A 26,778-nucleotide genomic window follows, 5' to 3' on the forward strand; every position below is an offset into this window, starting at 1 on the left:
TCTTCCCATCTGTCCCCACCATGCTCATTGGCTCTGATTCTTTTCACTCCTGTAGTGTTGTTTAATGACTATAGCAGATCAGAACATACAAGTAACCCTCTCAGATGTATATACTTTTTGCTAGGTTTTTTTTTTCCCCAGTCATCCTTTGGGGCTGATAACTACAGCTTACCCTACCTGTGGGTTGAACATTCAAGAAGCTATGGCCTAGACCACACCAGGAGAAGAGAACAGCTCTGGCCCACTCCAGAGGCTGGTGACAGAAAAGAAAGGAGTCTGATTGCAGAAACTTGTGCACTACAGATGGTTTATTATCATTCACAAGAGGCCAAGCAGCCGGGCGTTGATACAGGAGTAAAAATGCAAGTTAAAAAGTGAGTGAGAGGGCTAGAGACAGAGCATAGGGATGGGCCACAACAGGGACCTTGCCTGACTACCTACCTGAGGGGCAAGAGAAAGGATGCTGCACTTAAGGTGTGTGGACTGAAATGATGGTGGTAAAGGAGACCACGAAGAGGCTCCCACGGTCCTTGTCCCTGGGATTGGGATGGGGTGTGGGTTAGGTAGGTGAATGAGAGGAACATCCACTAACTTCCTTGTTTCAGAAAAACCCAGATCACTTTCATTACAGGCCCTCCCACCTTGGCCAACACAGGCAGTACCTAACTGCTTCTTTTTCTCTTTGGCAGCTGAGAGATTTAGCCAAAGCCTGGGGTCCAGAAGAGGTGGTAATTACAATATCTGAAGGGGCTTTTGGCCCCACAGCCATAAGCACCAGTGAGTACTCCCTGTCTCCAAAACAAGTTATCTTAAGGTAGCAAGGAGGTTTGCATCCAAGACCTATTTTTCCCTCAGGGCCCAGGCTCTTCCCCAACCCATATAGCTCTTAGCCTCTCTCTAGATTCCTCAACCAAGGTCTAGTTTCCTCCCTCAAATCCTGGTTATCTCCTTCAGTTAGCTTAGAGGCAGGGGCAGGAGGGCCAAGAAAAGCAGTAGAGAGGGAAGCCTCCAGTATTCTGTCCCTAGGGTGGAATGGGAGAAGATCAGGGACAGGGGGCTACTCTGAGATCCCTTTGTTCCATGATGGAATGTATGTGACAGGAAGGGAGGACACAAGGCTTCCACCCCAAGCCAGGATCTCGGCAAGGTAATGAATGAACAAATGACAGGATGAAGCGAGAGGAGTTAAGGGACAGCACCCTTTTCCTTCCCCCCACCTTCTCTCTCCCACCTGAGGGTGAAAGTGGGAAGTGATGGGAGAAGGTGTGGGGAGCCGTGGCAGCCCTCAGAAGGTGGGCCCAGGGCCCTGCTTAACTGAGCAGTTCTAAGTAGGTGACGGGTACTTTCCCCTTTCTGTTGCCTCTCTCCCCTATGAGCCAGTCAGGGTCCATTCCAGGGAGGCTGTAGACTGTAATGAGCTGAAGAGAGGCAGAGGGTAGGATCAGAGCCCCAGTAACCCTCTACCCAAGAGGACCTAACTGATGACTCCTTCCCTACCCTCACCCCGATCTAGAGAAAGGTTCCTACCTGCTGATGAACCTCACCTCTGACCCCTCGAGTGGCCATGGGGACAGAAAGGAACTAGGCTCTGCCTGCTCCCCTCCATCAAAAGATCAATAATTATTCCAGTCTCTTCCCACCAATGATCCCCTCCCTCCACTTGCTAAGAGATCACCTCAGGGCTACCTACTGAATGCCTACCTCATCAGCCAGCAGGGCCAGTTCATTGCTGTCAGCTGCCTCATAGTCATACAACACCCGGGCCTTTCGGGTACCACTAGCAGGTGGAGCCACATCATCCAAGCTGAGGGCAGTTTCTGTGGGGGGCATGCCTGCCACAGTGGGCACCACCGGGATGGTGGCAGCAGCTGTTGCCAGGGAGGCAGCGCTCAAAGGTGAGGAGGCAGGTTCAGTGTTGCCCACAAAGGTGCCTGGAAATCTGAAGGAGAAAGAGGGAAGTGTTCTTTTTTTAATTTGAATGGAAACAGGTAGAAAAACTCAGGCTTCCAACCCTTCCTTTAGAGGCCCACAGGAAGAACTCTTCCTTCCCTTTTCTTAACAAGAGCATCTTAATGTACAACTTCATATTTTCTGTTTAACGAAGGAAGCAGGATTCACACAAACCAGGCTGTGACTGTCTTGAGAACAAGAACTGGGATTCCTCTCTACCGAAAGCCGAGCACAGGGCTTGGCATGCCATCAATGCTTTTTTACTTTATTCATTTGAGAGAGAGTTATTGAGCACCTACTATATGTTAGAGTGGCAGAGTCGATAGAAAGCTGCCCTTGGAGCCCCCAAAACCCAAGTTCAAGTCCTTTGATATACATATGGGCTCTGGGAACCTGGGGAAGATATTTAACCTCCTGGTGCCCTTGACAATTTTCTAAGAGGCAGGGAAGGAACAAGCTAACTTGCAATGGTAAGGGGTTTTCTCATGAGGAAGTTCCCAATAGCAGGAAAATCATATATCCAGTTCCTGACCCTACCCCTATCCCTTAATATAAGATATTATGCTAGGTCTTGCGGGAGATACAAAGACAAATAAGATATTCTCTGCCCTCAGGTAGCTTATAGTCTAGTAGGGGAGACAAGTATGTATATGTATCTATACATATATCTATACGTACAATATAATACAAATTGGAATATGACAAAAAGAATAAAGTGCTCTGAGGTCATAAGAGGGAGAAATCACTGCTTGATAGTGTTGAGCTTGTAAGATGGGGCTCATATGGGGCAGCTAGGTGGTGCAGTGAGTAGAGCACCAGGTCTGGTGACTCCAGAGGAGCCACTCAGGAGGACCTGAGTTCAAATCCGGCCTCAGACACTTGACACATGTACTAGCTGCGTGACCTTGTGCAAATCACTTGACCCCAACTGCTCTGCCAAAAAAACAAACAAAAAAAGATGGGGGCTCATAGCCACAATTCCCCTTCCCCCACCAGAGCTTAGTGAACCTTCAAGCAGTCTATTACCAGATGGGACAAGCAGCCATGTTCTAGGTTCAGTCTGTAGATGCCCAGTTTACTGAGCAATGGGATGGGAGACTGATGTCCCTGTGAACTGTTTCTAACCAAACATGAGGACAGATTTCCACCACCCATACTTACATCACTCCTTGAGTGCTGGCCGCATGAGAAAAAGGCAAGAGAAACATATGAAAAACACTGGGTTTTTTGCCCCCTACCTCCCTTTTGCCCTCCCCTCCAAAGAACTTTCCAGACCTGACTCCTTGAGGCTCCTGAGTGAGGGGAGGGAGGTTTTAGCTCCTTTTGTGGGCGGAGAGCAGCATCAGAGAAGGGACTCAAGCATCCTAACTCCAAGCTGAGACCACCCCAAAGGTCCAATCTCCCCTACTTTGGGGTGGGTCAGAATAAGCAATCACTCCAGGTCAAGTGGCCCTGGTACTAGGCCAGGCTTCTTCCTGGCCTGTGAATGAATGAGCCCGCCCTCCCTCCCTCCTTCCTTCCCTCCCTTCCTCCCTCTCCATCTCATCCCACCCTACCCCGGCTACTCCCAGCTGCACACCTGCCCAGCTGTTTCTGTAGGTCCAGCATATGTCGATAGCACTGGGCATAATATGTGGCCTGAGACTCCACAAACTCCTGGAGGCATCGAAGGTGATTCACCTGGGGGTTAAGGCCAAGGTACCCTCATTTCCCTTGCCCTCCCCCTCCCCTGCCACTTTTCACACACCCAGAGGAAAGTGGAAAAGAACCTTTGGGGGTGAGGAAGGAGGAGATATAATTTGACTCCTGCCAGGAAGTCTCTCTAAGGATGATGTTACATTTTAGGTCAGACATCATGGAGAATTATTCTGGGGGCAGTCTCTCCTGTTTCAGCTCTTTTCCTGAGGCAGTTGGGTAGTTCAGTGGATAGGGCCCTGGGTCTGGAAGTCAGGACGACCTGCATTCAAATCCAGGCTCAAGATACTTACTGGGTGTGGGACTAACTTGGGCAAGTCACTTAACCTCTGTCTACTTCAGGAGATAAAATGGGGATAATAAGAGCACCTACTTCACAGGGTTGTTGTGATGATCAAATGAGATAATATTTGTGAAGAGCCTGGCACACAGTAGGCACTTAAATGCTTACCTCTTCTGGAGAAAAGGATACCCCATCTTCCGAGATTCCCTCCTTAACGCTATCCACAATAGTGGTCTTATACATAACTGTAGTCTGAAATAAAGCTCCCTACCTTTCATTAATGCCTGGAACCCAACAATTAGAGATTCCTTCATTCTCGTTAAGTATTGCCCTCTCCTAGATTTCCTTAGCGCGGGCTCTCTCCTGTGGGTATTTACTTTTTGAGTTCCTAACACCTCTACCTGACTTGGGATTTTTGTTTGAGTTTTGGGAACTGGAAAATAACACAAGGGTGTCAGAATCCCGAGAGGAATCTGGGAAACTCACGTGGGTACTACTAATTCCTTCTAACAAGAGACGAGTCACCTCCGCCTGCCGATCGAACTCCGTCTGGGCCACACGAAGTTCCTGCTCTGCCTGGAACAGATTGAGGTGGCAGTGGGGGATGGAAAGTGTCAGAGGATGTGAGTTTCCCCTTCTTTTTCTTCTATCCCCTTTCAATCTGTCATTCAACAATCATTTGTTCAGGGCCTGAATAAATGTGCTAGAAACCATACTAGGTGCTGAAGCATCTCCACCCTCTCCCCCGGAAACTTTGCTCTCCTCTCTCACCTGCTGGGGACAAAGACATCTCCCTCTCCTCCCATTTCAGCCTTTCTATCCTGATCCCTCTTCTCTTGTCCTGAACTCTGAACTGTGCCTCAACCTCCAGGACAGGAATCTCTTTTTTAACATTAATTTTTTAAAAATTTCAGTTCTAAATTTTTTCTCTCCCTCCAGACCCTCCCCCACCCATTGAGAAAGTAAGCAGTCTGCTACCCCATTATATAAGGATGTGAATCGCTAAACAGGTCAGAGATCAATCCCTCAACATGCCCCCTCTGCCCTTCGGCCCAAAGTCTAGTCGTGCTCTAGAACCATAGACAAAATGGCCAGATCACAGAACGGCAGAGCATGGACTACTGGAGCTGGAAGGTGCATAGAACATAACAGAGAGGGGGAGAGAGCACCTAGTCCATGATCCTTTCATTTCACAACTGAAACTGAGGCCCAGAAAAGTGCAAGTGACTTCCCCAAGGTCTCATAGTTAAGTACCAGAGCCAAGACTAGAACTAGGGTTTGCCACTTGACCTGGCTCCTGGAGGTACTTTCTAAATCCCCCACCTCTTCCCCACCCCAAGGGAGCACTCACCTTATCTACCTCATCACTCCACAGCTGTAGGGACCACAACAGGAGACATCAATATGGATGAGAGACTGGTCTAGTCCCCAACACCCCCAGAAGGCCCAATGCTCAACTGCAGCCCCAGGCTTCTGGAAATCCCCCCACCCTAACCCCACATCTTAGGGGCTGCAGCTGGGCATGAGGGGACAAGTCAGTCCAACATGCTACATGCATGGCCTTTAGGAAAAGCAAGGAAGAGAGGAATGAGCGTGGGAGGAAAGAACTACCAGCCCTCCCTCGGCCTTCTCTTGATATTGTCACCCTTTATCACAGGGAAAGTGATCCCTTAGACCTAACCTAAATCTCTGCCACTGTAATGAATGTAAGTGAGCCTCAAAGTTCTCTGACTGGATAGAGTATGGCTGGCCTACTGAACTCCTGAGGTGGTCCTATGCCCCCAGCTCACTATTTGACTCTGAGCTTGTCTCAGGTTCCCCATCCACAGAATAGGGGTTCATTCCTGGCTCAAATAAGGTAGTGGGGAGAACAAACAGGAAGTTGTTGGCAACAGACTAGGAGGATGTGAACAATGAGGCCCTTTTCCTTCCAAAGAATCTGAGGACCAGGGGGAAATGTAGGGAATCATAGGATCACATATAGTTGGAAATATATAGATCCATATAGAGAGTGAATGTAGATCCATAGAGATGGAAAGGACCTTGGAGGGGTCCTTCCATTTGTCCTTCCCCCTCTTCTTCCCTCCCTCCTCCACACAGTGACCATATTGACAAGGCCCAGGACTGCAGTCCCTTGTGGCCCTCACTCCTCCTCCCTACCTCTGCCCCTCCCCATTCCCCACACACATCCTTGAAAACAAGGCAGGTGAATGCTAGAATTTGGAGTGTCCTGCAGGTGGGGCTGTTTGGGTCTGCCTGGTGAGGGACACTTGTACTTTTGTGTCAGTGTTGAGGGGTGTCTGGCCTGAGCACTTGAGGCACTGATCCCTCTGGTCTTCAGAGTGGGCAAGACTACTGAAGCAGTCCCAGGACTGGAGAGGGGCATGACTCCTGGCTTCCCCCCTCTTCCTGGGCTCCTGAGTGGCTCCGTAAGGACAGAACACTTTACTTTCAGGACGCTGATAATAATAGCTGACATTTCTCTGGTACCTTGATGTTTGCAAAATGCTTTTCAATTAGCATCTCATGTGAGGTACACACAACATGGACTATCTCATTTTTACAAATGAGGAAACTGCCATGGGCAGGGGTAGGGTAAGGGATTTGCCCATGGTCAAACAGCTAAGAATCATTGGTAGGACTGGAACCCAGATCTCCCTGACTTCAAGCCCAGAACTCTATCCACTATGCCTGTTTCTTAATGGGGTATAGGATAGCAGCTACGGGCATGGGGCAGATAGATAAGGAAAGAGGGAGGGGTTGGCACTTTTGTACCCTCTCTGGGCAAAAAGCATTGGAACTTGAGGGAAGGGTCTTGGGGAAGGTACCTCCAGTCTCTTCTGCCACCTTCCAGCAATCTACATGTGACGTTCCCTTCACCCACCCTCTGGGGCCTCTAAGGGGGTGAGGAGGGCTGGGGTCAGGGAAAAGAAAGCTGGGAACTGGGATCCCTATTTCCTACTCAGAGGTGGGAGGCAGCACGGTGAAGGAGAAGGGAAAGCCAAGGGATGGGAAAATAGGACAAGGAGCTTACCGCGGAGGCGCTGGCAGAGAGAATGTAATTACGAGGTCTAGTCTCCTGAAAATCAGGCACCGCCTGGGGTTGGGGAGGGGAACAGAATTCATGGACGAGTCATGCCAGAGATCACTGGGGCCAGGAAGCTAGAGTCAGGGGAAATGCCCTATCTAGACCCTCACAGGCAATGCCTGTTGTACCCAGAGTCCAAAGAAAGGACTGGTGGAGGGAGGTGCCACAGAGGGGTACTGTTGGTGGAGAACTTGAACCCTCCCCCACTTCAAAACTTCAGCTGACCCATTGAAGCTATTACCCCTATCCAACCCCCTAGGGGTGGGCCCCTGGCTCAGCAGCCCCTTACAGCCTAGGCCAGCAGCTCCCTGCAGGGCCAAAGGTGATAAACTGGAAGTCTAAGACCTTGACAGGTGTCTACGTTGGACAGGCCTTTGGCATCAAATGATTAATCGATAAGCATTTATTAAGTTTCTACTATGTGCTAGGCATTGCACTAGGTACTAGACTTGGGTGGAGGGAGAGGAAAAGTTGTCCCCGTAGCTGAGTGCTGAAGACTTCTGAGTCAGTGGTCAGACCCCCATCTCCGCCCCACAATTCTCTGCAAGGGGGTGGGAGCAGGGCATGGGCTCTGCCTTCTAGACTCTACCAGCAGACCTTGATACCTTCTACTCTTTCTCCTCCATCCCTCCCAGGCCCCTAAGTCACTTAAGCCACAATGGATACACTGTATCAGATGAATGCAGCATCCTAATCCCAAAGCCCTGGACCAGATGAAACAGATCCCTTCCCTCCCCCACCCCTTCCATGTAGATGGTTCTGGTCTGATGGGGCTGGGTGAATGGAGTATGGACAGGACTAAGGAATGTACCCATGTACAGTCAGACCAGAGCATGAGAGAGCAATTCTTAAGGACAGCACCTGCCTCTCCCAATTTGGGGCCCCAGGCCAGGATGTGACCAGGCAAAGGTTATTTTGTAAGATGGCCTGGGGCTCCCAAGAAAGGGAGGACTGGGCTACCAAGCAGCCAAGACCGGATGAGCTCCCAACTATCCAGAAGCCCCCGTTTCATCCCAAACGTCAGGGGCCACATTCTAACGGCCTCTACGGGACAGAGGCAGACAGAGCCATTAGCCATTCCCGATGTGCCCACCTTTCAGTCACCACCCTTCCAGGTAGATTTGGGCAAGGGACCCCCTTAGGGAAAGGTGAAAAGAAGAAACAACAACAACAATAAAACTTAAAATGGCAAAGCAGCACAGCACTTGGGACACAGATATACTCACATCTCCCTCACACTGAGCCCAGTTACCAAAGCAGACCAAAAAAGAACAAAAAAGGTTAGTGAGTCAACAGCGCAGGCAGCTGCAGGAATAGGCCCCAGCGAGACATCTCCCTCTTTCCCTGTCGAAGGTGACAGGATGGACAGACGCGGACGTATTCACAGAGACGGCACTTTGGAAGAGATCGGTAAGTGGGGAACCTTGGGCGATGGAAGAGGGATGTCTTCCAGGGAGGGGCAGAAGGGCATATGGGGTTTGGGGATGACCTGTACTTTTGGCTATGGCCCCGAAGTATGAACATACTGCTCCCCGTGGGCCCAGCTGGCTTGAGGGAGATTGGCCCAACTCGACTGGGAAGCACAGACCAGATCGGATCCTCCCTCTAACTCATGCCTGATAGGGTTAATTCTGGCTGATCCCCATGGGAGCCCCAAATTCCCTGACTTCCTCCTCCTGGTTGTGGTTTAAACCTCCCTAGGGTATGAGCCAGGGAAGGAGAAGGGAATAGAGGGAAGACTGATGGCTTGGTTGCTTTAAGTCTCAAATCTGGGGTGTTCCCCAGGGCACTTTGAATCCAGGTACCTGGGAGGGGAGGGATAGTCTGGGAAAGGAAAGAGTCAAGTACAGGGCAAGCGTTAAAAAGCAGGGGGTTAGACCGTGAGCCAAATTCAGGAAGAAAGGCAGATGGAAAAGTACTAAAGGAGATAAACAGACACACCTTCCTTAACACCCAACCTTCCTACCCTAACTAGAAACAGTCCTGTCTCCTCCTGCTTCAGGGGCCTTACGAAAACGGGCCATCTCACAGAGTATGTGGGTATTTGCCCAGGATAGGGGCTGGGTAACTTGATCTTTCTAGGGGTAGGACTGGAAGCTAGATGGCCTCAGCAGCTGATAAATGTCACCCTTCTGGTCACACCACACAGGAAGATACCATTCCCCAGAAGTCCTACTCCTCATTCTAAGATTTTTACCCATCCCTCTGAGAAGAGGTCAACTTCCTTGGGTGAATGGGTGAATGGTTAAATCATTCCCCTCTCCCTGCTTCCCAACAGATCAGTGGGAGCCCTGGGAAACAGAGGGACCCTGCTACATAGAGGATATGAAGTGCTTTCTTCCCCGGTGACAGATCCCAGAGTCTAGTGGAACCAGCTTTAAAGAGTCTCCCTGATTTCTCTTCAAATGCAGTGGGGGGAAAAGGGAATAAGTTCCTCCTGGGAATAGGAATTTTAATGGAGTTGGGAGAGGGAGCCCCAGCCTCCTCCTTGCCCCAATTCCTCAAGTTCAGATAGGAGGGAGACAGAAAACAGGCTACATTGGGGGCAAGGAGAAGAAATAGGGAGCATGCAAGAGACAGTCCCCCCTCAGGCTTGAGAAGGCTCTGATGTGCACTGATACATTAGCAAACTGGTTTGCTGGCCACAATGTATTAGCTAGCTCCATCTCATAGCACTTATTTCGGCCAGGGAAAAGATTCTCATCACTTGAGATGGAGGAGATGGGAAAAAGAGACACACCCTATCCTTTGTAGTTCAGGTCCAAAACAACAGAAAAGGAAAGTCTACAGAACCCTGGGAACCCAATACCCAGGAGAGGCAGAGGTGACCCATTTGGTCCCTTCCCAGAAGTCACAGGTTAAAAGGTAGGGTCAGTGATCATTGTAGATATTACACTCTTGGACATGCTCAGTGGGAACCTAAGACAGGGAGGGAGGGGAAGAGTTAATGAAGTGTCTCCTTGTCCCAAAGAGGAAAGTGGCCACAAAGTTAATCAGTACATCTCAGAACCCACCCTAGACAGAAGAGGCCATTCCAAGGCTACTCAGGCAAGTAAGGAGAATTCATGCCAGAAACCAGGCAACCTGTAAGTAGGGTCAAAGTGGTGACCAGTCCAGAGGGAAAGGCACTGTGCACTCCTCATTCTACACCCTCCCTCCCAATTCCCCATCACCTTACCCTCCTCTCATCTCTTCCCCAACAAGTCTCCAGGGAAGGCAGGGCCAGACCCTGAGCACCATGGGGAACATTGAGGGGAGAACTTACCGCAGCTTTGGCCTCAGCTGCTTTGGCCTTTTTCAGTCTGGCTTTGCAGGCATCAAGATCCAGACGACGGTTCTGAAGAATCCGTCTCTCTTTCTGTAGGCAGGAGGGGAGCAGTAAGAATCATAGGCAGGCCAGCCTCCACCCAGGAGAAAGTTCCAGTTTCCCCAGGCTCCAGGGCCTGACTCTGAAAACAGAGGCTGACAAACACATGGCTTCTATCTTCTTGCCTAGCTGACCCCTGCTGTATTTGGAGACAGTAGCCAAGTCATGTGAGAACTTAGTATGCTAGAGTGGGGAGAAAAAAGGAACAACAAAATTGGGCTTGGAATCAAAAGATTTGGGTTCAAGTCCCACCTCTGGGACTTGTAAGGTGACCTTAGGTAAGTGACTTTTCTGGACAGTCTTTGGGCCTCTGTTTCTTCACTTATAGAATGAAGGAGTTGGATTACATGATCCTTAGGGTCCCTTCCAGTTCTGTTGATCCTGGACTTCCAGGGCAAAAGCAGATTTAAGATTATAAGCAACTTGAGGGTAGGGAGGGTCTGTGTCACCTTTTAACTTTGTATTCCTGGTACCTATCATAGGGTCCTGCACATAGTAGGAACAAAATAAGTGTTTACTGAACTGAATTTTTGAAGACACAGCCTTAAATATTCCATCCTATCTAGATGGGACATAAACCCAAGGGAAGGACCAACAAGTGGGAGGTGGGTTCCCATGCTCACCAGGCACAACCTGGAGAAAGCAGCTTTCCAGGACACAAACACCTGCAAAGGGGGTAATGGGAGAAAAAAGCCCTCTAGTCATGGAAGGGGGAGGGGAGGCAAGGATTAGGGGCAGATCTCCTTTTCCTCACCGAAATGGTCCTCCAATCCCCTTCCAAGAAGTTGCGTAGAGGAGTCAAAAAGTTGATGGAAGCAGAGTGGATGAAGTCTCGCTCTGCTGCCCCAAGGCGTTTCTCAGTCTCCCCAACCTTGATCAGGGTCTTCCCTGAGGGAGGGGAGTCAGAGGGATATCAGAGATATGAAAAACTTATATACCAGGGCCCAGGATGGGGCAGGTGGAAAGCAACTTTAAAGAAATAGGGTGAATCCATCCCCACCCCTGAGATACACACACACACACACACACACACACACACACACACACACACGCGCGCGCGCGCGCGCGCGCGCGCGCGCACACACAGTAGGTATGACTTAGCCAAAAACTTGAGATACAGTTATACCCATCACACACATATGAAAGAACATATGGAAGAAAATCTATATTTGAGGGTACCCACCTGCCCTCCCAGATGTACACAAACCCCAAAGGAGAGTCACCCACATATACTCACATCTACCTGAAGTCAGAAGAACTTAAACACAGACTTACAAATACACAAACTATCATATAAACACCAAAATAGATATACAGAGATTCAGACATGCAGAAAACCACACAAATACAAAGAGAGATGTATAAAGGCTCCCAGAGAAACACAGAGCAAGCTGGAGACTCGTCCCTGTGCTCCAGGCTTTAGAAGGAGTTGTCCCCTAAGGGTGTGGGACAGGACTGAGCCCAGCAAGGGCCACCTGGTGTTGGCATTAGAATGGTAGAGGCCAGGGAATGGGAGAAGCTGGGCAGACTTGAGGGCATTGGCTTCTGCCAGTGGTGAAGGCGAGAAGAGCTGGCTTCAAATTCTTCTCTGCTTCTTATTAGCTATGTGACATAAGGCAAGTCACTTCTTTCTGGGCTCTCTGGGCTTTGGTTTCTTCAATATGAAGGCATTGGACTGGAAGGTCTCAAAGGTACCTTTCCAGGTCCAAAGTCCTATATTCTACTGTTTTATATTCTAAGGCCTTTTCCAGCTTGAACATTCTGTGGTTCTGGGAGGGAGGGAGAAGAGGGGACAAAACTACAGAGAGGGAGGGAGGAAGGAAGGAAGGAGAAAGAAGTCAGGCCTGGGCAGAGGCTCAGCCTCACCATAGGGCGTCTCTGGCCCCAGCTCATTGGCAGCTTCTGACATGTACTGGGCCAGCAGCTCCCCATTGGTGACTCGAGAGGGAACCTTCCTGTCCAGCTTCTCATAGAGGAACTCTTCCACCCGGGCACCTGGAACAAGACCCAAGAGACCCCCCTGCCCATTATAGTCCCAATGGGCTTGACACAGGGCTCATCTCAACCACTCCTCATCCTCCAGCCCTCCAAACCTCTCTTCCCCCTACCCTTATTGCCTCCCCCCAGCGGCCAGCAGCTCACTACTTGCTGATCACCAAGGATATAGACTCCACAAGTTATTCTTATTATAAAAGATATTTACATTTCATACATATTTATAGCTTTCCTCCACACTAAACAAAAGATTCTCATTTAGCACTCAATTTAACCACATGGTAATTTAAAAAAAGAGGATGAATTCAACTTTTTATTCTCTCTTTAGGTAGGATCTTAGATGATAGTGCTCAGAGCTAGAGAAAAGAGCTGCCATACTTGTCCGACCACCCCATTTTACAGAGGGGAAAACAGGTCCAGAGATGCCTATATGTGTGTGTATACATACATACATATATACATACACATATACACACACACATACATACACACACACACACACACACACACACACACACACACATATATACATCAGAGCTAGAATTAGAACCAGGACTCCAAAGTTAGTTCGAGGCCCTACCACTGTACTGCAGTGCCTGGGAGTCCCGACCTTAGATCTGTGATTGGGCGCTTCTTTGATCCTGGCCTGTTCACTTGCAATGAAACAGGATTTAATGAAAAGTCACAGGACCTCAGTTCAAATCTTGATTCTGCTATTTATTTAACGCCTATGTGACTCTGAGCAAATAATTTCACTTTTCCAAATTTATGATCCTGTGACCACTCTTGGTTTCTTCCTCAGTAAAATGAACAAAATTCTCTAAGACTCCTTTCTGATTCTAACACTCTCTGTTCTAAGGTTGCTTCTAGCTCTGACATCCTGTAATGAGTGGTTCACCCTCCTCTGTTCCATAGGGTGCCCTCCTCTGTTCCATAGCGTGCTAGGCTGCAGGTTCTCCACTTCTGTTCCAGCCAATTCTCCCATCCCAGAGTCTTTATGCCCAAGAACAAGATTCTTTTGTGCTCCCTCCTTTGAACAGAGATGCCAAAGTCATGGCCCCCTGAGAGGACTATTCTCTTTGGTTTCTCTTCTTTCTCCTCTCCCCACCCACACCCCCGATACAATGAGCATTTGTTAAGCAAATGGACCTACTATTTGCAAGGAACGGCCATCTGGGTCCTGGGGATATAAAGACAAAATGAAAACCTGTTCCTGCTCTCTAGAAGCTTACATTCTACTGGTTCTGCAGCTACACAATGGCAATATATCTTCATTTCAAATCTTAAAATATTCCACTTTATGCGATAGAGCCCTTAGAGAGTCTGACTCCAAGGGACTCTGTATTTTAGCTATACGGATGTAGCCCTCCTCCAATCTGGCTAGGTTCCACCCATCTGCCCTCAGGTGGGACCCCCCAAACCTACGAACACCCCCTACCCCCGCAATACACACCGATTCCCTCCTGCTTACTGGGATTTGGCTGCAGCAACACCTCTGTCTGACGAAGAATCTTTTCTGTCCAGTTCTTGGTGCTATCTGCACGGGCGAGGAGGTTTTCAAAATGAGCATCTAGTTCTGTCTTCTCTGCCTGCCCAAACTTCTCTTCGGTGAACTGTAGGGAAGCATAGAAAGGAGAAAGAGAATCCAGGGTCCAGGCTCAGGAACAGAGGTGTCAAACTCATGGCCAGCCAAACTCCCCAGGCGTGAATCAGAACCAGATTAAAATGTAACTAGGAAATGTTTAATAAGTAAAAAATACGCTACAACAGAATGTTTGTTTGTGGTTTTCTAAGTCAAATGTGTATTGTTTGACAACGCTGTGACCCACACTAACCATCCCTGGACCCTTCAGCCTCTGGGAGGCAGCTTCGGAGAGTGTATGTAGTAGAAAGAATGTTGCCCGGATCAACGGATGGGAGAAACAGCCCTTTAACCTCTGCTTTGGGGAAATGGGGCCATTCTCCTAGGCCTTTTCCATACTGAAATTGTCCTCCAATTCCTGTAGGATTTGGGAGCTGGCCTTACAGTATTCAGGAGGGCTGGGTCTAGCTAAGGGGTTCAGCGCTCATTTGCTGTCACAAGAAAGTTACTTCCTGCCTTGGAGCCTCAGTTACGCCAGCAGGGAAAGGAACCGGACTGACTGCTAGATTGCTAGGTTCATGAGAACAGAGGTTGCCGTAGAGATAGAAAGACGCCTTGATTTGGAGTCAGACGACCTCGATTCAAACTCCACCTGATCAAGCAACAATCTTGCTGGGCCCCAGTTTCCTTATTTATGAAAAGAGAAGGTTGGATACTTTTGGAGGTCGGATCATACATTTAGAGCTGGAAGAGACTGCAGAGGCCATGTAACCCATCTCCCCCATTTCACAGATAAGAACACTGAGGCCAAGGGAATTAAATGACTTGCCCAAGTCTCACAGGTAATTCAGGGTCAGAAGTGGGATTTGAATCTAGGTCCACTGACTCTATGGTGATCTTTCCATTGTACCATGAGAAATGACAGTCTTTCAGGTGGAGAATATTTATAAAGATTGTGATATATTGCATGTGTAAAACCTTTATCAAATTGTCTTCTTAATGAGAGGAGAGAGAAGGAAGGGAGGAAGAGAATTTGGAAGTTAAAAATCTTTTAAAAAGAATGTAAAAATTTGTTTTTACATGTAATTGGGAAAGGTTTTTTTTTTAATTAATGTACAGTGTAGGTAAGTCATAGGGCTAGACCAATTGCTGTTTGGCAGAGATGGGGGAGGGGAGCGTGGCATAGGATGTATTAGTTCCTTCTAGTCCATCACTGGCAGCTCACAGGTATGTATGTCCTAGGATGAACAGAATTATGGAATCTTACTGGAGAGTGTATGGAATCTTACTGGAGAGTGTAAAAGCTTGGACTCTCCCTTTTACTTGGTGCAGGAATCCCTTCTGTAACATTCTTGGCAAATGGACAGATGTCCATTCGGGACATGCTCCTGGATTGGACGTCCCATTGGCATCTCAACCTCAACATACTTAAAACTGAGCTTAATATCTTTCTGCCAACACTAGCCCTCCTTCTGACTTCCTATTTCCGTCTGTGGTAGCACCATTCTTCTGATCTCACATGTTCAAAATCTCAGGGCTATCTTTGACACTCTCCTGATATCTCACCTGAGATCTTCATTCACAATGAGTCCTCTCCTTGCCTCCTCTGCAACACCTCTTGAGTTTGCTTCCTTTTCCCTATTCTTGTCACTGTCACACAGGCCCTTACTACCACATGCCTGGACTACAGCAATATCCTGGTCAGCTCTCTCCCCCTCCAATCCATCCTTCGTATTTCTGCCAGAATAATCTGGTCATGTTGCTCTGATCAAAAGTTTTCAGAGGCTTAAGTAAAATTCCAACTCCTGCGCATGCCATTCAAGGCTCTCCATAAACAGGCACTAGCCTACTATTCCAGTCTCAGGATACCCTCCCTAAACTCTACTCTTCAGCCTACCTGGTCTACTCTCTTCCCCCGAACCATTTTCCCACCTCTGGGCTTTTGACTACATTGTTTCCTATGCTCAGAATGTCTTCCTTTTCCATCTTCCCCTATCCACTTCTTACCCACCCTTGAAAGTCCAACTTACATGCTGTTTCCTCAAAGAAGTCTTCTCTAATTCACAGGTAAAAATTTTCCCTTTTGTACTCCGTATAACATTTTGTTTTCTAATCTTCCATGCATTAGATTATTGCATATGATAGTTATCAGGGTTGGCATCTTTTCCTCTAGCTTGGTGGTAAGCTCCAGGAGGGCAAGGAACAGGTCTTACCTGAACTTTGTCTCTTTCTCTACTCCTAGCACAGTTCTTTGTACACAGAAGGCACTTGAGAAAACTGAATGTTCACCAGATGTGGTGGTGTATGCCTGTAATTCCAGCTTCTGGGAAGGCTGACTAGTGGATCTCTTGAGCTCAGGAGTTCTGAGTTGCAGTGGCCTAAACGGATTGGATTCCTCACTAAGTTCAGCATTAATATGATTGGCACTCAGGAGCAGGTTGCCTATGGAGGGACAAACTGGCCCAGTTCAGAAATGGGGCAGGTCAAAATTCCTGTGCAGATCAGAGTGGGATCAGGTCTTCGAGTAGCCCCTGTATTTCCCCCTGGATGAAATTGTTGTTAAAGCAACAACTGACAAGATTGAACATCAATTCTGGGCACGAGGTGCTCACCATGTCACAAGGCAATGCAATCATTTTCAGATGGCTTCCATCATTTGCAAGGATTCCTTATAGTGAGTTGAAATCTAGCTTTCTGTAACTTCCAAACCTGAATCTCTAGTTCTCTCCTGAGAGTTTCTCTTTTGCATACCAGACGTTCGAATCTTCAAAGAGAGGCATCATTCTCTCTACTTCCCCAATCCAAACTATTCTTTTTGAAGGGTAAAAGTCCTTGGCTCCTTTAACTACTCTTTAAAAAGACTTGGCTTCAAGTTTTCCCACCTACCTAGTCCCTTCCCTGGAGCTACCCCAGTTTGCCAGTGCCCCTCAAAACCCTGCCCAAAACTCCACACGATGCTCCCGACTGTGGTCTGCCGTGGGCAGAGACCAAAAGAACCAGCTCCTCTCTTATTCTGGACACTACTTCTAGACCTGCAGCCCAAGATCCAATTTGCTTTCTTGGCAGCCACATCTCTCACAGTGCTGACTCATTGAGTGTGACCTTGGTCTTTTTTCACACGAACTGCTGAGCAAAGCACCCCCACCTCCCCATCCTGTGCTCGTGAAGGTGGGTTGTTTGAAGCTAGGTATAGGTCTTTCCATTCATTTTGAGCTCCATCTTCTAGGCTGTTGAGACGCCTTTAAATCCTGATTCTGTCACACATACGTTAACTATCTTCTTTGCCGAATGCACCTTCCTCTAAGTCATTAAGAAAAGTCCTGAAAAGGACAGAGCTGAAGACTGAGCCTTGTGGCACACCACTTGAGTTTTCTTCCAGGGTGACATCGATGAATCTAAAAATCACTCTCTAGGTTCAACCAATCACAAATTCACCCAAAGGTGGCAGCTAGGTGGTTCAGTGGATAGTGTCAAACTTGGAGTCAGGAAGTTCTGAGTTCAAATCCTACTTCAGATCCTTACTAAGTGTGTGACCCTGGACAGAGCACTTAACCATGAATTAAATCTGTGAAAGGCGGATGATAATAATAGCACCTATCTCCCAGGGTTGTTGTGAAGACAAAACGAGATGATATTTGTAAAGTGCTTTGTAAACCTTAAAGTACTATATAAATGCTAGCTGATGATGATGATGGTGGTGGTGGTGGTGGCGGTGGTGGTGATGGTGATGGTGGTGGTGATGAGGATGAGGATGATGATGGTGGTGGTGGTGGTGATGAGGATGACGATGGTGATGTGTACTATCAATGAGCTTTCTCTGCATTGTCTCTAATGTGGCTGTTGCAAAACTCTCCTCAAGCCTCTCGCCCCACTGTTTCAGCAGAGAACCTTGTCACATATTTTACTAATAATATAGAGGTCATGCTCTTGAAGCTCACTCTTCACTCTCTGCATCTCAAGATCCCCTGATATTATCCCCCCATTCTCTCCTTTATTGCAGTCTCTAATGAACCCTTCTCCTCACCAAGGCCAACCCTTCAATGTGAACCCTTCATTCTATCCCCTCCATGTCCTCTGATATCCTCACAATCCCTCCTCTTTTAATCTTTTTTTTTTTGGGCAGGGCAATTGGGGTTAAGTGACTTGCCCAAGGTCATATAGCTAGTAAGTGTGTCAAGTGTCTGAGGCCGCATTTGAACTCAGGTCCTCCTGACTCCAGGGCTGGTGCTCTACTCACTGCACCACCTAGCTGCCCCCTCTCTTTTAATCTTCAGTCTCTAGGTACTGCTTCCTTTGATGATACCTAGAAACACTTCCAAGTTTCCTTTACTTCTCCCTCCCACGCAAAAAAAACAAACAAACCCAACTTCATTTAAGCCTCTCATCCCCTCAAGGTATCTTCCCATATCTCTCCTTCCTTTTACAAACTCCCAGGGAAAAAAAAGCTAGCTACTCTCTGTCTCCACTTCATTTCCCTCCACTCACTTTTCAACCCTTTCACTGACCTCATTCAACTGAAACGGCTCTCTCCAAAGTCACCAATAATCTCTCGATTGCCAAATATGATGGACTCTTCTCAGTCCTCATCCTTCCTGTGCTCTCTTCAGCCTTTGACAGTCAACCATCTTCTTCTTGCCTTTCTGGGTTTTCATAACACAGTTCCCTTTCTTAGTTCTCCCCCCTTCTCTCTCCAGTCCTTCTCAGTCTCCTTTGTGGAGCTATCATCCATATCACACCCACTAGCTGTGGGCGTGCTCCATAGCTCAGTCCCAGGTTCCCTTCTCTCTCTACACTCTCTCTCAATGACCTCATCACTTGGTCCAAGAGCATCTGTGAATTTTCTTAGTACCTTAGGAAATAACTGATTATGTCATGCATATTAACTATCAAGTCTGGAGACTTGAAATTCATTTAAAGCTAGATATTCTTTCACAATCTCCTCAACTACCTTCGGCTTCAATTCCCCCAACAAACAAATGTCTGTTCCACCCTTTTTAGTGTGAAGCCCTACCATCTCTCCAGAAAGCTAGTTCTTCATCACCAGCTGCCTATTGGTCATCCCTGAAGATCCAGCATCTCAAATAAGATAAATCCATAATAAAACATTTCCTCCAAAAATCCAACCCTCCTTCCAACTTCCCTTTTTCTACTGAAGGTATGGCCAAACTTCCAGACCCTGAGGTTCACAGCCTTGGAATCATCCTTGATTCTTCGCACTCCCTCATGCCCAATCTTGTTGATTCTCTCTCTGTGATATATTTCACATGTTCCCTTTCTCTCCTACTCACACAGCCACCATCCCAGTTCAGACCCTCATCATCACTTGCCTGGACTATTATAATCGCCTCCTAACTGGACGTCCAGCTTCTATTCCATCCCCTCTACATTCTCTCTTCCACAAAGCTGCCAAAACTTTCTTCCTAAACCAGATGTCCCTGGCTTAAAAAATTTCAGTGGCTCCCTGTTGCCGCTAGGACAAAACACATTCTTCTTGATATTCAAAGTCCTTCACCATTTGGCTCCAGCCTACCCTTCCAGAATTATTACACGTTACTTCCCTTTATGCATTCTACATTTCAGCCAAACCAATCAGCCCGCTGTTCTCCAAACTTCTCCCTAATAATTGGAATGTGCTCCCTCTTGACTTCTGTGTCTTAGAATCCCTAACTTCCTGGAAAACTCAAGTGCCAGCCATTCCCTACCTGAAGCCTCTCCTGATCCTCTTAGTTAATAATGTCTTCTCCCTCCTCTTTGGGTTAGCATATTTGTTTAGAGTTTACATGTTATATTCCCCCTGGAGAATGTAAGTTTCTTGAGGGCAGGGACTTTTTTTCATTTTGTCTTTGTATCCCTATGCCTAGCACAGTGCCTCACACAAGTAAGGCAATCAACTGAAGGTCATTATTGAAAGAGAAGATGGAAGCAAATTAGGATTTGAATGCTTGGTTCTCTATCGTCATTAGCATCACATCACCTACCCTAAGCAGTTCATTCGATTTTTTTAAAAGTGGTCTATAGCATTTTTCAAAGGCTTTTAATTCATTTGGGCCTTTGCATTCCTGATAATTGCTATAGCTCTGAGTCACTTTCTCCTAATTCTCCTTGGTTATATGCCTCTCCTTGCATCTCTGCTGCAAGAATACACTGGCCCATAGGAAGCCTCTAGGCCTGGACCTCAGTGGAAGGGGAGAGAAATAAGAGAAGTCATTCAGGACCTCCCTAAACCTTGTTATTCTGAAAGTATGAGGATGTAAGACTCTCCCAAGTAGAAAGGACCTACCTTCGGGTCCTTCAGAGATCCTGCCTACCCCATCCTGGAATATCCTCTATAGGGATCCCTGCCTCTACTCAAACATTTCTAGCCATGCAGAAGACATAAATAAGGCAGCCTCCACAAGACAGACTGAGAACCAGAGAACAACAGCAGACCCTGGATAGACATGTTGAGTACCCAACCTTGGGTGGGAGGCAAAATTTATATCAGGATTGGTTGAAATACAAGCTTCTCAGGATCCCTTTACCTTCTGCTCCTTTCTCCCTCTGAAATTCTGAACTACTGTCTCCTCTCACCCCAAAAAACTCCAGAGCTAGAGCTGGAATCCTGAGTCCCACTGTCCCTCCTTCCTGTCCTACCATACTGCCCCATCTATGGTAAAGAAACTGAGAGAGGAGGACAGAGGCTTTACAGCCTAGTGCTGCCCAGTATGGGCCATGATGTCCTTACTCAGGCCCCTGGAGAAGGCCCTGCCCTGGTTTCTTCCAGAGGAATAGTGATAAATTATGAAGGAGTGGCCTCTCGTGCCTGGGGAGGGGGGAGGGGGAGGAAAGAACAAGGAGTGTTGACTTCAAGCCCATCAATAATGCACCAGGGCTTGGGTTTCTTCCTAGTGAGCATGTAGCCACTGCTGCCTCCCAGGATCCCAGGCTCTATCCTGGGGATGAGGTGAGGATCAGAGTTGGGCTAATGCAGCATGAGTAACCATTTGTAAGGATTCCAGTCTGGGGGTTCCCTTTATCTCTGCCAGCTCAATCTCCTCTACCCCCAATCACACACCTTTTCTTCTTTTTCATTCCTCCTCCTCGATCACTACAGACTCAACTAGCCCTGTGTCTACCGTGCTTTGCTGTCTATAAACACTCCCAAATCTCTCTTATCCTAAAACAGTTCCTCATTTAAAACTGTCTACTCTCCTTGTCTCCACTCACTTTCAATCTGGGACAACCTTCCTATTTTTGCCCCACTCAACCAAGGACATACTAAGATACCATACTATCATGACAACCTCCCCACCCACCCCACTATAACTAGAAGTGGAGAGGGCCTGAAGGCTTTTTTCTCTCCAATCTCTACAGGCTCCCTTATTCTAATCCACTTCAACTATCCACATCTGTTTAGGTAATGGCCAGGTTTACTTCTCCAGCCATCTCCTACTTTCTATGCCTAATTACATCTTATCTCTTATCCTTCTACCCTAGCACAGGCTGGCCCCTCTACCCAGACTGTTCTCCTTTTTCACCTCAGTCTCTTGAAACCCCAAGCTCTCTTCAAAGCTCAGCTCAAGTGACACGTCCTTCAAAAGGCCTCTCCTAATTCCCTAGTTCTCAGAGCCCACTCCTAAATTACCACATATTTGTTTTGTCTAAGCAGCAGTTTGGGATACAGGGTAAAGAGCTGGCCTTGAAGCCAGGTAGACCTGGATTTAAATCCTGTCTCTGACACATACCAGCTGTACAATCCTGGGAAAGTTACTTGACTTGCAACAAGACTGTGAGTTATAGAGAAAGTCCCAACCGGCACTGTTAATGGCCGTTTCTTCGACCAGGAGTTCCCCATACCAACAAAATCACAGGCGCAACCTCATCCTTCCCCCACTGGAATGTCAGCTCCTACGAGGCAAGGGAACTAGCTCACTTTTGTACTTGCATCTAAGCACCCAGCAGGGGCTTAATAAATGCTTATGAATTTGTTGATCTCCAAACAGACCAATCCTAAGCAAGGCTGTAGTAGAAAACACCCTGAATTCAGTTCAGACTTAGATTGAATCCTAGCTCTGCCATTTACTATCAGTGTGATCTTGGAAAGGTGACTTCCCCTCTTGGGGGCCTCAGTTTTTGCAATCTGGAAAATGAGGAGACTGGCCTGGATGAGCTCAAGGGCCATTCCAACCCCACATCCTATGATCCTATGAGCTGTAGCCTAGCATTTCCAGCTGCTTGCTGGACGAGTCCATGTTAGGATAATGCTGCTTTATCAAGCCTGAATGTCCAAAACCCAGCTCATATCTGGGACTACTCTATTTCCCACTTCCCCAGTCATTTTTAAAGTCGCCATTACTATGGCAACTAGATCCATAGACAATCAGAGAAACTGAAAGAGGGTTTGCTAGCTCTGGAAATCTCTTCTTCCTGCCAAGGAAGTGAAACCCTATGATATCAGACAGTGAAGCTCCCAGACACCCCATAGTCCTTAAGTCCATTTATCATGGTCCAGGGTCTGGCTACTTTTCTTACCCCTATATCCTGTCTGCTGTTTTGGGAGACCAGAATGAACCCCCAGGGCTGGAGAAAAAGAAGACCTCTCCTGCTACCTTTGGGCACAAGACAGATGATCCTGACTGCTATCCTCACATCTTAGACAGATTCTATTCCTCCTCTTAAATACTTTGGGATCTTCCAGGAGCCTCAAATGTTTGGTCAAGACTTATTTCTGCCCTGTCCCTTCTGCAGTGATAAGATTAATGGTTGCAGAGGCTCTAGTCCTCTCACTAGAAATGACCATGGTCCAAGGATCTGGGTTTGGAGGGAAGGAGGAAGGAAGGTTATAATTCGTTCCTTCAGGGAGCTCACCTCTCTGCTCTTAGCTCAGGCTGCAGAAACCAAGGATGATATGACTTGGATCCTAGGATTTACAGTTAGACCTTACAGAGCTCCTCATTCCATAGGCAAGGAAATGGAGACCTCCACTTTCGAAGAGAAGTGATTTGTGTTCAGCCTAAGGCTACACAGATAGAGATTTAAACCCATGTCTTCAGACTCCAAATATAATGCTCTTTACACAGTACAACTTGTAGGTTTGAGGTCTAGAAATCTCCCTGTCACCTCTTAGCATATCTAGGCCTACCTCCTTCTAGCTCTTCAGTCTTGCTCTTTCCCTTCTTCCCCTTACATTTCTCTTCAGGTTTGATCCTCTGGCCCTCATTTATTTTTAAAGGTTCCTGGTCCTAGGCTCCTGGGCATGGGGATTGCTCTGGAGCCAGAAAGCAGCAGGGCTTGGTATGTTGAAAAAAAAAAAAGTGCCACTATTTATAAATCTCTCCTCTAGATCCCTGCTGTGTGGGACAGGGTCCCTCCTACTCCTCAGAGAAGATTTCATTTGCCAGTAGCCGCCGCCTAGGCTCCACATGGGTGGCCTTCCCTTCACTCACAGAGAGATACAAACATACACTCCAGGTAACCCCCAGCTCCCGAAGAAGGGTAAATTTGGAGTGGGGAGCGGGGTAGGGTCTGTTTTCTCCCTAGCATTCAGCCAGAGGTAGGTGGGGGTGAAGGATGGGGGAGGGTTGGATGGGGGTGGAAGGGGTGAGAAGGAACCTGCCAATCCAGTCTAGGCTAGATATAAAGGCTGATAGTATGGTTGCCCTGACAACCGAACCATTCCCTACCAGGGGGAGGGCCCTCAACTCCCCATCCCAGAACCATGAACATAAGTGGGGGGAGGGGGGAAGGCCATGTGGAAAGTCCAGAGAAAAACCAGCTTCCTGTATCCCTCTGCCCTTCAGAGTGAGAGAAAACAGTCTCCTGGAACTCGTAGCAAACACGGACAAGGGACATCCAAGGACGCAGATCTCAATGACTGTGGCCTTGGGCTGGGAGCTAGGTCACCTCTGTTCTTCCCAGGACTCCCACACTGACTACAAGCAGGTCCAAGGCCTTCCTTCAACCCTCCACCTCACATGGTCCCTTCCTATTTTCCTGGGGGAGGTGTGACACATTTGTAACTCAATTGTTCCTGTACATTATCTCATCTGAAGCTCACAACAATCCTCTGAGAGATAGATGCTATTATTCTCTCTCTCTCTCTCTTTCTCTCTCTCTCTCTCTCACACACACACACACACTACACTAAAAGGGGCTGAATGTCTAGCCCAAAGTCAAACAAATAAGTGAATGAGGCAGGATTTGAACCCAGATCTTCTTGACCCCAAGTCTACCACTCTACTACCATGCCATGCTGTTTCTCCCTAAGGGAATTCTACCCTAATCGGGTAATGCAGATAGTTGTCTCCTGCTGAGTCCACCCTAAGTTATGGAGGAGTTCTGGAGCTAGATGGTGCCAGGTTTGTACTCTCATTTTACAAATGAGGAAACTGAGGTTCAGAGAAGGAAGTTACATAGCAAGGATCCTAGTGCCAGATGAGTGGCAAAGCTGGGACTAGATCCCAGATCTCCTGACTCTAAGATCAGCATTCTTTTTACTACACTAGGCTGAGACAGAAAGAGCCAACTTCCACTTCCCAAATTTACCTATGGATGGAATTTCCAGGCTGACCGAACAAAGAAGAATAGAACAGTCTAAGTACTCAGGGACTCTCCTGCCCTGACCTCTCACCTCCTTAGAAGCAATCCATATCTGGGAGAAAAGAGAAGCCAGCAACCTACAATGTTTGTTTACTCTGGGTTTGCCCAGCCAGCCTCAGAATAGGGGGTGTGACCCAGAGGCCACGTGTCCTGGTCAGGATGTGGTCATTATCCCTTCTCTAGCCTTCCTTCACCCTTCCCACAAAGAGCCAGGCAAAAAAAAAAGCTGCCAGATGCAAACTATTAGGCTCTATCTTGTAGTGGACACTACATGCTCAGACTTTGCTGCCATACATTATGAGAGCACAGTTCAGCACATGTGGAGGCCACCCTTTCCTTTGAGCTACTACAAGGATACACAGGGCTGTGATAAGGGCATGGCTCAGGAAGCCTCTGCCCTAGGTTGGGTGGTTAAGAGGAATCTGGGACCGAGTAGAAGATGGGGAGGGAAGCAGGTGGGGTCCATCCCTAGCTCCCTCCCCACCCCCAAGCTATCGTGATCACTAGTTGATTAGTGACAGGGAAGTGGGAGGAAAAAGGGGGGTAGCTAGAATGAGAGATAGAGCAAATATATGAGTTCAAGTTTATCTTCCACCCCCATCACCTCCCCAAGCTGCTTCTGAGGGCCCGGAGCAAAAGCGGAGGCTCGGCAGACTAAGAACGGGTTAGTTCATCTCCCTAAAGATAGACAGCGAAAAGGTGGGATCCATGGAAGGGGCCTTCCCTACAAGGATTGAATGCTTCCTAGACACTGTCTGTCACAGACCCTGGCATCGTAGATCCAGAATCCTGAGCCAATAGCCTCTGATGCCTGGCTCAGGGTCTCTCCTTCGTGCCCTTTTAGCAGCTGCCGTAGGATGCTCTCAGTCAGACCCCACAGCATCCCAGACATCCGGGTATCCCGGGGAGAGCCCTGGAAGATGCAGGGGCCGAGTCACAGAGCACACCAGCTGGGGAACAGGGCGGGCGCCCGAGAGACTGCTTTGCAGTCCCGGGAGCTCTCCAGCAGCTCCTGGGCTCGCTCCCCCCAGTTCCTTCTTGGCTGCAGCCCAGGCTCTCGATGTCGATTTCGCAGAAGAGGCAAGGTCCCCGACGAGCGGGGGACACAACAGAGGTGGGGAGCTAGGGCGCAGGCAACCAGCTGGCTGCTGCAGGAGGGCAGCCAGGCCTCCGAACTGCCCCACCCGCCCAGTCCATCCAAGCGCAGCCCAGCCCAGCTTACCTGCACCGCCCTGGTGAAGAAGATGCCCGCGTCCGACGCCAGCTTCTTCATGTTGAAGTCCATGGCGTAGACTCCCCGCTGGCGGAGCCTTCTTCTCCTCCCTCTCCCTCGCCTCCTCCCGCGAGCACCGACCCGGACCAGCAGCCTCGCAGCATCGGAGCCGGCGGCTTCCGACCCGCCACCGCCCCAGCCTCCACTCCGCCCACCTGCTGCCTGTCAGCTCCGGGGAGAGGAGGTGCCGCCGCCGCGCGCAGAACCCACCGCGCCCCGCGTCTCCAGCCCCGCGCCGGTGCTCGCTGCTGCCCTCTGGCCCCCGGCTGAGCTGCTTCTTAAAGTGGAAAATACCTGCAGCCCTAGACAAAGCGAGGGTACAGGTTGCCCCCTCTTCCTCCACCCCTCTTCTTTCTCGGCCTCTTCCCTTCTCCTAAGATCCTAGGATCTTTTCTCTCCCGTAACCTTCTCCCCCTCCCGCATTTCTGTCTCTGGCGCCAGATGGCTCGGGTTAGTAGAATGGGTCGGGTTAGTAGAATGGGGGCTGCGGAGCTCTCTCCATTCGCAGTGTTTCCTCCGTGCCAGCTGTTTTTCCTGGATTGGAGCCATCCCCCGGTGGAGAGGGAGAGAGAGATGGGACTACCCCCACCCCCTCGGCTTATCTCGGGGCCCAAGCCGAGGGAGAAGGGGCTTGGTACCGGGGGAGGGAGAGTGATAGAGAACAGTAACAAGGCCGGACAAGGGGGCATCTTGTGGCAGAGAGCCCCAGATTCATAAGAGAAGTGAGAGGTCCTATTCTTTATTCTTTACCCTTTACCCTTTACCCTGTAGGAGGAGGGACTGTTTGGCTAATTGGAGTAATTAGGGATTAGGCTCTCTAGGAACGGACGCCATCTCAGTGCAGATCATCTGATCCTTTAACAAAGCTCAAGGAAAGAAAGGTGGAGTGATTGACAGAGAAATGTCCATTATAGCGATAATATCTACATCTAACTTTTGATTGTAATTATATTTTGATGCTTCCACA

The 26,778-nt window shown here is 48.4% G+C and overlaps 1 protein-coding gene across 4 annotated transcripts; it reads right to left on the bottom strand.

Annotated features, from left to right (window-relative positions):
• Positions 1 to 290: 290 nt before the first annotated feature.
• On the bottom strand, positions 291 to 26,352 carry SH3GLB2 (SH3 domain containing GRB2 like, endophilin B2). Of its 4 annotated transcripts, XM_036751493.1 has the most exons (12): positions 25,761 to 26,352; positions 13,850 to 13,991; positions 12,250 to 12,378; positions 11,138 to 11,271; positions 10,282 to 10,374; positions 6,963 to 7,025; positions 5,280 to 5,303; positions 4,415 to 4,504; positions 3,530 to 3,630; positions 3,112 to 3,126; positions 1,702 to 1,939; positions 291 to 1,418 (listed from the first exon to the last, which is right to left on the bottom strand). In XM_036751493.1, exons 1-12 carry the CDS (start codon positions 25,821 to 25,823, stop codon positions 1,311 to 1,313), a joined length of 1,200 nt encoding a protein of 399 aa, XP_036607388.1. In that variant the 5' UTR covers positions 25,824 to 26,352; the 3' UTR covers positions 291 to 1,310. The 4 variants fall into 4 exon arrangements, with proteins under 4 accessions (XP_036607388.1, XP_036607391.1, XP_036607389.1 ...); XM_036751496.1 differs by lacking the exon at positions 6,963 to 7,025; XM_036751494.1 differs by lacking the exon at positions 3,112 to 3,126.
• Between the last annotated feature and the right edge of the window lie 426 nt (positions 26,353 to 26,778).

The sequence above is a fragment of the Trichosurus vulpecula genome, chromosome 3 (genome assembly GCF_011100635.1).
Source record: "Trichosurus vulpecula isolate mTriVul1 chromosome 3, mTriVul1.pri, whole genome shotgun sequence".
Classification (NCBI taxonomy): domain Eukaryota; kingdom Metazoa; phylum Chordata; class Mammalia; order Diprotodontia; family Phalangeridae; genus Trichosurus; species Trichosurus vulpecula.

What these genes read in the sequence shown, in the direction of transcription:
- SH3GLB2 (XM_036751493.1), bottom strand. Translation starts at nt 25,823, where the DNA reads ATGGACTTCAACATGAAGAAGCTGGCGTCGGACGCGGGCATCTTCTTC. An exon ending in GGAGTGATGAGGTAGATAAG is followed by an intron (nt 4,505 to 5,279) that starts GTGAGTGCTCCC and finishes AATCTGTTCCAG; the next exon opens with GCAGAGCAGGAACTTCGTGT. An exon ending in TGGCCCTGCTGGCTGATGAG is followed by an intron (nt 1,419 to 1,701) that starts GTAGGCATTCAG and finishes GCCTCTCTTCAG; the next exon opens with CTCATTACAGTCTACAGCCT.